The 12,297-nt window shown below is 46.0% G+C and overlaps 1 protein-coding gene across 1 annotated transcript in view; it reads right to left on the reverse strand.

The window, feature by feature from the left end:
• Nucleotides 1-400: 400 nt before the first annotated feature.
• LOC144151860 (luciferin 4-monooxygenase-like) overlaps nucleotides 401-12,297 on the reverse strand; it is a 71,260-nt gene continuing 59,363 nt past the window's right edge. The window contains exons 8-10 of the mRNA XM_077683017.1: nucleotides 4,498-4,642; nucleotides 976-1,233; nucleotides 401-592 (exon numbers count right to left, since the gene is read on the reverse strand). Of these exons, the coding sequence (XP_077539143.1) occupies nucleotides 465-592; nucleotides 976-1,233; nucleotides 4,498-4,642 (531 nt within the window). The 3' untranslated portion in view covers nucleotides 401-464. The remainder of the gene's footprint in view (nucleotides 593-975; nucleotides 1,234-4,497; nucleotides 4,643-12,297) is intronic.

Genomic DNA, 12,297 nt, shown 5'->3' on the forward strand with positions numbered 1-12,297 from the left:
AATAGACAGCTATAAACTCAACAATGTTCCACTTCTCTACCGCGCTCTGTGAGCTCGGGCTCGCTTCAGTTGGCAAACCACGCGGATCCTCCGGTAGGGCGCGATGAAGGCACCAGGTTACGCACGTGAGGGCTATAGGACGGATGATGTGGTTGTGATTAATTTACTTTGTTTTGATAGGCTTCTGCGCGAGAGTTTCAAGTTCTCAGTTTCCTTTCCGGCAGACGGCAATGTGCAGGCCAGGATCATTCATGATAGCGTATATAGCGTACTCTAAGCGGAATCATGACGTCTCACACAATGAACTAAGAGCAGCCCGAAGCCTCCTACTGCGCTCATTATTGCATATGCAAAAGTAAAACAAACAGGCCGGTAGCGTAGCAAGAGTGCCACAGCTGTCGCATTGGTGCGAAATGATTTTATTGTTTCGGTTACGTCTACACATACTACGACGCGTATCTAGCTCAGTATACCTTGGACTTTTCGTATAGGCTGGTCAGTTGACGTTTCAGGACCTTTCCATGGGTGTTTCTAGGCAAGCGATCGATGAATACAACTCCACCGTAGAGATGCTTGAACGTTTCCGTTTTTTCTGCAACCAAAAAAGTTTGAAACGAGATCACTTATTCGAGGAAGAAGTGTTTTGTGGTCTGCTGTGTTTAAAAACGGACAATAATCAAGATTAATTTTTGTTTTAGGTTTGCAAACGCTACAAAAATTACCGTGCGTAACGAGTACCACGCGCACACTCCCGCAGCAGAGTTGCGATTGATTTGGTTCCATTATTTATTTCTGAAGCGGGAAACAAACTTTTTGTGTCCATGACGTCTATGCCACTCCAAGGTGAAAACATTCATACACGCTTCTTCTAGAAATATGCCTGGTGACATTCTTGATCAGCGTGTCGCTTGTTCCAGGGATCTGGATGATTGAAATAGGCAATAAAATAGACGACTGATAGAACACGTGACTCACCCGCTATGAAGGCTTTCAGCTCAGCGGCTACTTCAGTTGGGGTTCCGGTGCCCTTTTTCGCAACCACAAAGGCAGCCGGGGCGTCTCCATATTTAATGTCCTGTACGCCGATGACAGCAGCATCCACGATACTGCCGTGGCTCTGCAGTAAGGATTCCAGCTCAAATGACGACACCTGCTGGTCCAGGCACTTGATCATGTCCTTGATGCGGTCCACAAAATAGACTCGGCCATCCTCGTCGTAGTACGCGATGTCACCTGCAGGTAAAGACCATTGAACACGTCGAGTCAATTGTTTCTTGTCGTGCCCAAACAAGTGCAGTCGAAAGCATGCGAAGATGTTGTTACGAAGGGAAAGCAACGTAAACAGTGGTATCACGCCCGACCACATCTGCTTACAAGCAAGAAAAGGCAGTGCGAAGCACGTAGCTTTGCTCTGGACAGCACACCCACCATGTAAATACATCGTTCACTTCCAACAAAGGGCATCGCTTACGCTATCGCCACGTAGCATCTTTTGCAGAGCTGACGGCGTCATCCTGACACCCGAGGGAGCCAGATTCGCACCCTTTTGTGTGGCCGCAGTCGTGGAGGTCACTAAATTTTGTGTGGCAGCCCCAGCCCCGCTGCAACCAATGCGCGAAGTTGTTCCCTGCCCACGTCCTAGTCTGTGCGCATGCGACGGTCATGTCCAGCCGAGACTGGAAGATTATTCCTTCTCCCCCACCCTCTCGACCGATGTGGTTCGAAGCACCTTCACCGTATTTTCTTGGCCTTGAGGGCGTCGCTATTACAGGGCAGCCTTCGCAAAACTAATAATCGTCATCTATGGTTGCAAGCATTCACTCTTTCTTCTCAGTTCATCTCATCTTTATACCGCCTTTCCTCATCGTGCCGCCTTAGCAGCGATCCCCATTCCACAAAATGGGGATCGCTGGGCTACAAGAAGAATGGGGGGGATGGGCTACAAGAAGAAGAAATAAAAGATGGCGCAGTGGCCCGTATGAAAAGGGTTATAAAACTTTGGCAAAGAAACGGAAGCGCATTGCAGACAGCTTTTCTTCATGCCCGCCCTGTAAACAGATAGCATACTTTCAGCGATGGACCAAGTGTTTTGTTCGGCCGACATATAATAATATGGCCATCCAGAGTGTGACCCTTGTTGCCTGAAGCGGTGCACAAAACGTTGTTATTCCAAACTGGGCAATGAACCTCCCATATGTCGACCAACATGATTTCGCACTACCCATTCGTTTACAGCCTCGGTTATTCACTGGAAGCTACTCTAGCCCTGTCTCCACTCGTATTTTATAATACAGCCATTCGTATAGGACCACCAGAAACAGTATTTGGTTCCCTCCCTCGCAAAGTCAGTGGTGACTTGATGAGTATTCTGATCACCTTCTCATTCAACATGTCCGCACTGCGCTCAACCTCACTTGGGCCTAGGAATTCGTTCTCAAGCCACGGTCGGAATGTGATCACCCTCGTTTTTGTTTGTAGCAAGTTGGCTTTCCTCTGCGGTGCCGGCGTATTTGTTTTGCTTTACATTAGCAGCGAACTATGCTTTTAATCATTCGGTGATCAACGGTTTTTACCCCTGCCAATAACCTGCACATCTAGAATATAGCCGTATTGGCTGGTGAAACAAAATCAATTTCACTTTGGTTTTACTCCTGGGCTTTCCGTTCATTCCCTGTTGCGACGTTTAGCGGAGAGTGGGTTCATTATGATAATTTGCCTTTTGGTGTAAGGCAAATCCGACTGTCATCTCAGCTGTTTCTAGTACGCAGCCCAACGATTCCTACGCCTTGTTGTTCTGTTTGTTTTACCGTTTTTTCTGTACGGAAATTCTCTATAATGATAAAGTAGTGAAAGTTTTACTTTCCTCTGCCAATTTGATAGGCATGTAAAACTGCCTGCACCTTATTATTCATATCCAGCCGTGACCACCTAATCATAAATAATCTGCCACTTGTATTAACAAATCTTTTTGAGATAGTTGGTTCTTTGTTTCGCTGGAAAGAAGAGTGCGCTAAGAGGACGAAGACGAACGAGCCTCCATGTGTCTTCCGGCGCCTGTACGTGTCGTGACTCTCTCCTTCATCTGCGTCGATTCTTCCCCATTTTCTTGAACAGAAAGCAAAAACATTCCCGTGGATACGCTTCATTTGAATACACTCGAATGAGGAATTGACACCGCTGACAACAATCTTTTTGCGAATGATGATGTCGAACACACGCGTTATCTACTTGTTCTGTTGGCGATGTGTCATCATAAAATTCAAGCTTCAAGTTCTCCATTTTACTTTGGTGTAGCGCAGGTCACGTTTTATAGACGATAATTTTTCTATCATTTCATAAACGAGAAAATTTATGGTCTGTCTATCTGCCCCTCAGTTCCTCCGCCCAGTTAAAAGTTAAGAAATTCTTGACCGAGAAGTATATATAGGCAAAAAAGTATTACCGAATAAAAAAGTCTGGTAACGTAGATTGTACTGGTTATGTTCAGTAAAAAAGGACAATAAGCATAATTGAGGCAAACCCTTAAATGGGTACCTTATAGAAGCAATGTTCCTGTACATAAAAAAGACGTTGGCCTATTTTTTTGATAGCCCATAAAAAGCCAGCGACAATACTACTTCAACATAACAATGCAAAACGACTCTCTCTCCTGCCTCGAGCTCCAGACGCTGAGCAGGCCCAACAGTAGGAAAAGGTTGCAACAGTCGACGCGCCAGCCGTGCGAGCGCGAGATAACTGAATTGAATTCATCAAACCTTTAATTACTTTTATCCTTGAAGGGGTAAGACAGGAGAGGAAGAGGGTGACAGGCGGGTGGGGACGAGAAGTAACGTGGCAGGGGCCCCACAGGACTATCTTTTGACCCTATAGGAACGTTTAAATATCATTCTAAAGTTGATAGTGGAACATTCCAAGTTGAAGTCTGAAAAATTACTTCAAATTCATAGATTGATTCATGTTGCGTGTGGCACCCCGACAAAATAGCGTAAATCAACTAATATACCGAAAGTCCTTGTGCTAAGCAGTCGCACATTTTTTCCGCAATTGCTAACGATCTTTGCGCAATTTATATTCCTGCATGGTTGCCGGAATGAAAGTTCCCGAAGTTTCCCGGTATGTGGTGCACAATTGCCCCTTTGAAGTCCCCTTGGCTGTTGCCCGCCATGATGTGCTTAGGAGAAGGCCGCTCGCATCCATTGCCGGGAGGTAAAATAACTTACTAATCTTCATACGAATGCCAACATAGTTCTAAAAAAGGCACTTTTACACTAAATGCACCAACGATGTACGTTTTGTAGGAATTAAAATAGCTTGTGGGGCAAATACGCTCTTATCGAGGTCCCTGCATGCCATTTTACCTGACCAACGCGTGCAATGTTGCAGAACGCAACATGACAACTCTGCATGCCATTTAGAGCTATTGTCGGGTGTTACGTAGTATTTTAATTCTGCCTTGTCTGTAAGCGGCCACTAACACAAGCCAACCCCTGTGCTTACCTGATTTACACCAGCCTTCTGAGTCTATGAACTCTCTCGTGAGCTCCGGATTCTTGTAATAACCCTTCATGACACTTGGACTGCGAAAGTACACTTCGCCGTACTGCATTGGTCCGACCTTCCTTCCGGTGTCTAGGTCGAGAAACTGCGGAATACCAATGGCAGTTATGTGTTCCAACGCAACAGCAGCAATACAAGTCTGTTCGTAAGCGTTCGAAGATCAATATTTGAAGCACGAAATAAAAATAACTCAAGGAAGATTGCACGCACGCGCAAGACTGCAATGGCGAAGATGTTGAAGGGAAGCAGTGCCCGACACAAGGTTAAGTATCGGTATCATTGCTTATTTGCATAGTTGCGGTGCAGGTAATCATCGTCATATGCATGAAAGTGGTCGTAGCCATCTTCGCGGCGGGTGGTAGATGCAAAGTCACCTTCTCTATTGTACTGAAGTAAGATGGCAAGTTGGGCTAGTTGAGGCAGATTAAGATTCATGGTGAAAAAACAGCGCGAAAAACACGGGGACAAAAAGAATAGTGGACGACACACAGCGCTGGACGACACTTCAGCGCTGTGCGTTGTCCTCTCTTCTTTTTGTCCGCAATTTCCTTGCGCTGTTCTTCCACCATGAATCTTAATCTGTATTGTTTACTTCGAGTAGCTCTTCGTCATCGACTTGAGGCAGCGGCGGTGTGATCTGCAAGTCGTTTCGCAAAGGAATGGTACACTTGAAGTCTCCAATTATCCACAATGGCTTCTAGAGGATCTGGTGACGGCGGTGACCTCTATTGAGCAGAGTGTCTTTTAGACGGTGCCGCTCGGAGGGCCCTTCTACGGTACCGGGTGCATGTGCACGACGACGCGTGGTCCAATGAGCGAGGGGCTTACGCTATGACGTAAATTTCTCGTTCCGAGCAAGTGTTGCCGCAATTACTCCTAACCCTTGAGCTTTTTTTTTTCCTTAAGCCACTTCACGAGCCGCGGATTCGGCGGTATCCACGAGGCACGCACTCACGAGCGCTCAGCATTTTCTTGCTCCTGGGGCTTTGGAAGTTTTTCTTTTTTCTAAAGCCACTGCGCGTGCCGGGGACGGTCGGGCGTTACCGCGAGACACGCGCTGAGGAGCACTAGGCATTTTCTTGGTATTGTTTCCTGAAGCACAGAAATTACGGCGAGTAACAACAGGTCCACTGTTAAAATTTTGATAATGCTTCCCTCGGGAGATAGTAAACTTAGGTTATATGTGTGATGACTAAATTGAACTAACAGAAACTAACAGTAAAACTAACCTGAAAATAAAAACAAGAGAAAAACATTTGCCGTATTGTGGTGGATGCCTGCAGCTCAAGCTGTGATCCATTCTTTGCTTGTACCTCGCTTATATACGCGTCACGAAAGAGGCTTTATTTGTGGCTGCGTGTGCGCCGTTGTTGTATTGTTTTACACGTGCTTGGTCGTTATGGTCAGCAGTATTGCTGAATCGTGGGGTAAAACGCGGTAATTGTCAAAATGCAAATAGTTGCAAATGACTTTTTCAACCATGAAATTGTAGGTTCTAAAAACTTGCTGGAGGAGCCAAAATGTATGGAGGACAAATATACTTGGTTTCCCATAGCAGCTACCAAAGTGTGCGGAGCAAAACAGCACGTCTAAGAAGACGTCAACAAGAATAATGACGTATACCTTTCCGTAACCAGATGGCGCAACGTCATTGTTATCTAGGTACAAATTATGGTGGCAACCGCAGTAGGGCATGCAGAGAACTATTCCCGCTTGCGGAAATTTTCTCGGTGGCATTTTGAAAATAAAAAAGTTGAGGGGGAGGGTCCATGCCCGCGAATGTTTCGCGGCAGAATGTGCGGAAAAATTATTGCGAATAGAGTATGGGCCCAGATGGGCCGTTGTCACGCGGACAAATCTCGTGCACACGAAGGCCCACCAAAATGAGAAAACCACCAGAAGAAAAAAGGAAAACAAAACGAAGATGGCGCAATGCACTGGGCGCAAAGGTCGTTCACTCTGGCTACGGCGCGGGGCGCTCCCGGTATTTGACCGAGCGCACGATGGCGCCGACTAATGAGCGCCCGCCAGAAACAGCCGGTCGCCGTGAGAGGTGTTTTGGCAAGGAAGGAGAAGAGAGGCCATTAGGAGAGCGATCGGGACGCAAGGCGATTATGCACGCGAGTGGGCGCTCTATCCCCGAAACCACTTGTCTAGTCTGGTGGTGTCCAAACAGTGTGGCGACGTGCCGTCGGGACGTAGCTTCGAGCTCGCAACGTGCAATAACACCGTACCGCCGTGGATGCCAACTTGTGACCTGACCGCGGAACACCCTCACGCCGCGGCTGTGCTCCCGAGACGCGATGTGCGATGGAACCATGCTGGTCAAAACACGGAATGTGTGTTTTAAAGGCGATAGTCTTTCCTGGGCTACTTCAACACAGAAATTTTGGTCTGTTTCTCTGTGGGCCGGTCTGTCGCTCTGTGACTCGATTCAGCCACCCGGCCAAAGTGAAACAGAAGCTGCGCAATATTCTTATATACCCACAGCCAGATCTGAACGTCAAAGTCCGGTGGCAACGTTCATTCTTGTCGACATTGTTGAACAAGACCAAGACATTACGCCAATATAAGGCAGAAAAACAATACCTAAGCTATATTTGCGGTGTTCCTTTAATAAAAAAATTGTGGAGGCCTGGTTTTCCCGAAAGCAAATGAAATACTACATCAACTGCAGAAAGTCGTCACTTCTGTTGCCAGCGCTCATAGCTATTGTGGCATGTAAGAAATCAAACGGCAACAGCAACGAAAGGTTCCACTAGATAGGTTCTACATTCTGCAGGTGGAGTAGAGCAGCGTTCTTCTTAAACGTTGAAGTAGGGCGCCTCTGTTCACGCACGTCTCCGCGGTACGGCAGCACTGACATCGAAGCACCCGGCCTGGAGCGGTTGCACGCGGTAAATTTAAATTGCCTTTAGCAAACCTCTAGCGTGTTTACCTTGGCAAGAGCACGACGGAAGAGACACACCGTGAGTGGTGAGCATGAAAGAGAAGGCAGGCATTTACTTTGTAAATGTCTACGAGAGACTATCGTCTTTTGTTGACATTTTCAACACAAGAAGCAGATACACAGCCAATTGTTTTTACACCGATGCTGCCTACACTGGTGTTGAGCCGGCGAATGACCCCGCCCAGCGATGACGTCATCGCGCGCGCCGGGCTCGGTCGTTCTGTGAGAATCTACCTCAGTATTGGTAGCATGATATCTTGAGTGCCCTTGTCCTCGCAAGTTCCCGCATGCTCGCGTCTCAAATGAAATTATAGAACAGGTCACGCCACAGACGCCGAGTTCCTGAAGCTGGTTGCCGCCGGTTCTAAGCCGTGGTTTCACTGTCCGCTTTGCAAGAGATATGGAAGAGATGCCTGCGTACAAGACGGTCCGCTCCTGCAACTCATAGAGAACTTTCAGCGTGAAATTCGGAAATTCATGTGAGGCGCCGCAGCCGGCTTTCCGACGGCGTGAAATATGGGAAGAACAGTGTCACTACCGAGAAAGGTGGAGCGCGGCGAAAAAGCCACTGCCCCGCTACTCGAAAACGAATGAGATAACTCCAGTCCATATCCGAAGCAAATTGTACTGGAAATAAAACACTAATTGTATATATTTTAATGACCGAGTGTTCAATGCTCTTTAGGTGTCTAACAACAACAACACGCAGAAAACGAGACCGATTCTCAAGCGTAACCACGCGCGAACGCTTGACCGAGTCTCCAAGCAACACAACGCATAACTTAACCGAAAAAGAACAATCTAGGTGGGGCGGCCAGCTTTGCTTTCGGGCAAGTCTTCACGCCACCAGTACGGAGCTGCTCTAATTCAGTTTTAGTTTCTCGGCTTTGATCTCCGCCCCCCTTTTTGGTTGAGAACTTTACCGTTTTCTGTGCCGCCTTGCCGCAGTTCCCCATCTTCCGCTTGTTTATCACGGTCCGTTGTGTATCCCTTGCCTTTTGGGTTCTATAAACCTCGCACATTTTTATCTCGGCCTTTATTGACCGTAAATTTTTTCCCCACTATTCTTGTTTTCTGTTTTTTTCCGAGATCTGTTCGACCAATTACCTCCGTGTAGGGTAATATTGACGAATAAATGTGTTACGTCCGACAATTCTGAATTTTTTGGGGAAGTGCAGTGAGTTACACAGTTCCGCCATTTCCGCTATTTTTTTCAGCGTTCCTTTAGAGGATATCTACTGCGAAGCAGCATGTGACTAACGCCCTCGAGCTTGCATTCCGGTGAGCTGTCTCTATTCGGCTCCACTCCGGCGTTTCTTTTCGCCACCACACACCCCTCTTTCATAACTGCTATTTACCAGTGTGTTTCACGTTGGAAACTACGCATGAGCGGTTTATGCATGCACGTGCGGGGAGTGGAGGGAGAATGGTGCGTGGAGGGAGTGCACGGGAAGCTATAGGGTTCATGTACTCACTTATTACATGTGCGTTGTGCTGCCGGGAGCTTACACGGGGAGGTCAAACAGAGGAATATGGCCTGTCTGGGGCCAACAGAGGTAGGCCGGAGTTATACAGACGGTAAGATGACTATAACCTGGCAGGGAAACATACAGCTACATGTTTGTTCGCTGGGATAAATATCGAGTCCTTCCTTCCAAGTTTCATTCAGCTAAATAGCTAGGAAGCATGCTCAGTCACAAATAACGAATAAAGGTGGTTCGTTTTGCGCACACCGTCAGCTGCGTCCAGATTCGCAGGCTATCTATCTTCACACAATGAAAGAGCACTAATTCTTTTAGATTAGTCCTATGTGTATGTATAGATGTATAAGATGTATAAGATCTATATGTGTAAGATGTATAAGATGTATATAAGATGCAACAGATGTATAAGATGTGTATATATTTTTTATTTTGTGAGTTCATTATCGTAATATTTTTCTTTTTTCAATTTTTCCCAGTTTATGGTTTTTAAAACTTGTGGTGGACCAAATCTTCGGTTATGCTACTATAATGGTTAAATGTGTAAATACCGCAGTTTCTGCATTTTTGCGGAAATAGAGGGGGTTACAGGGTCTGCCAATTTTTGGTATGTTTCATTCGTATTTGCAAAAGCTTTTTCCGGGACTTCTCAATTTAGTCTTCGTTTTTCGGGGAGGTGTACCAGATGAAAACGTTTTATTTTGTCAGATCACGTTTGCACAATTCTTTTACTCTTTTTATTTTTCTTTTTTGAGAAATCTGTTACATCAAATCTCGCCAATTACGCTATTACAAGTTTACTGTCTTTCTTCCGCCATTTCTGCATTTTTGTGCAAATTCACCGTCCTGGCTTTGCGGGTAGTCAGAAAGACTGCTACGCAATTAAATGATCGATCTAGTGCTGCACTTTGGTGTTTGCGTTGCATCGGGTGCTTTCCGCTCTAGCCAACTGCAATGCTTGTGCATGGACCGCGCATAATGGTGTGAAAAGCACCGGCCAATGTTCGTACATTAGCCTGTTATACGGTTTTAAAATTTGATGAAGGACTCGCCACACCTTTAATTCAGCCGTGAACGACCGACCTATACCTCCAGTCTTTCTGTTCTTTTGTCACAGAGAGTGAAAGACGAAGCGGCTTTCACTCTCATTCATAGGTCTCAATATCATGTCTCATTCTGAGCCACCTTTTAAATATTTTACATTATTTTTTAGCACCATGAAACCTCCGTGCTGGATCTAAAAGTTTGATCTTCCCGCATGATCTTCCCGTCCTTGCAGGAGAAATACAACTGTGCCGAACTTCACAGGCGCGCGTCAGTAACTGCCGCAACCGTCTCTTGTGCTGCCCACCGGCCCGAACTATCATGCAGGTAGAGCCTTGAATGTAAATACTGGTATTTTCACAATGGAGGCGTACGACATTTTTTCTTGGTTCAAATTATTGTTGAGCGACATTTACCCAGATTCAATGAGTGTGGCCATTGTCATGAGCAGTCACCAAAAAACGCAACATGGATCAGGTTCTGAACACTATTATTTCTGAATGTTCCTCAAATCTTGGATTGAGTGTCTCCTGGGTAGCAGGCCACTCGGGAATAACCGGAAACAAGGCGGCGGATCAAGTGGCAGCCCAGGCTGCGCTTCATAACAAAGTAGATATAACAAAGCTACCTCACACAGACCTCATGGCACATATAAGATAACTTCGTAAAACATGCAAGCACACTGGAGCGAATAGACAAACAACAACTACGCATAATAAAAGAATTTTTGAGACGAAACACTACTGACTGCTACAACAGACACATGGAAGTTGCCTAAGCAAGTTTGCGGGTTGCCCACCCTGATTTAGCACACACACACAGCTGCTCAGTTCTTCTTCAAGATCCATGTCTAGAAGGTGTGGAGAGGGCCCATCAGTAATTCACATTCTCATCCAACGCAATGCACTCGGTACAACAGAAAGCAAACACTTCCTGGAACTTGACAGGCAAGATTGGCCTCTATACACATTGTACCTTGTAGCCGATGGCCTCTTGTTTTGCGTTAGGTGTGTTGCTACGTTTTCTGATAGAGTTGAAATTTTTACACAGAATTACACAATAGCCTTACCTTGCCCTAAAGCGTCAATCACCTTCACTGCCTTTTATATGAGTCACTTTGCTTTTGCTCACAGGTTTTACTATTTCAAAAATTGCTAAGTAACTTTTGGCGGTAAAATGTTTGAGTGGCCCACCCGACCTTCATCTTTGGGACTGACCCGCAACGCTGTCGCCTACTACACTCCGCGTGTGAGGGGCAGCTATGCTTGTGATAATATTCGCCTGTTATAAAGTTTAGTGCATTGGAAAGCGTATTCACAATAATTCGTTTATGTTGCAAGCTTCTGACACCTCGGAACATGTTCAAGCTGTATCCCACACAAGCTTGCGACAAATTAGGACAGAGAGAACAACTTTCTTACGAGCATTGGTCAGAAGACCGCGGGTCTCTCGTCCTTTCTAGCTTCTTTGGAGGTTGCGTGCTCAGAGCTCCTCGATAAGTATTTCAAATGGGTTGGCTTCACTAGAGTATTTTTGAGATGCTCTTGTGAAGACTCAAAAGTCTGTAATTCTGCGCACCAAGCAGTGGGCCCCGTTCGCTGTTCTTTCGTTGTTGTTGACTTGTACCACATGAATGTTTTTTTCGTGCCCAACGCTCTATTTTCCTGCACCGTCACAAACATCGCATTAGGGGGGATGTTTGGGAGGCTCACAAGATTGGTGTGGATATTTTCCTCAGGCTCTACGGCATCACAAATGGGCTTTCGTTTTGGCGGCGTGCATGATGATGCATATCCGCAGCCTGCCTTGTATGTTCATATGCACATGCAATGAAATGTTTGTGCTATGCCAACGCGTAATGGCACAGAAACCGTTGTCCACAATACTTGAAGGAAGCCTTTGTGCCTCAAGTTTCTATCGTAACCATCGTTATCGTAATGGACTTATACTAAACTCGAACGGGTATAACTTGATTACGGTTTTAAAGACTTGGTATACTCGCTAAAAAACTCAATACGTAGTATACGCGCTTGTTTTCCGTACAACAGAAATTGAAACCGATGGATACGCACAGGTAGCTCTTTATTGTTTTTCAACCGCTTCAGGCGTAAAGACCAAATCCTGGGGTACTCAGGACGGCGTTCAACAAATAAAAAAGAATGACTCTGGGTCTGATGGAGACGAACAGCGAAAATGGCCGTATGTTCATGGTTTTGGCCCAGGTTAGAAATATGGTCAATATGAATCCGGAGCCCTCCACTACGG

This window comes from Haemaphysalis longicornis, unplaced genomic scaffold (assembly GCF_048455015.1).
Source record: "Haemaphysalis longicornis isolate Haplotype H1 unplaced genomic scaffold, Haemaphysalis longicornis Haplotype H1 scaffold_9, whole genome shotgun sequence".
Lineage (NCBI taxonomy): Eukaryota > Metazoa > Arthropoda > Arachnida > Ixodida > Ixodidae > Haemaphysalis > Haemaphysalis longicornis.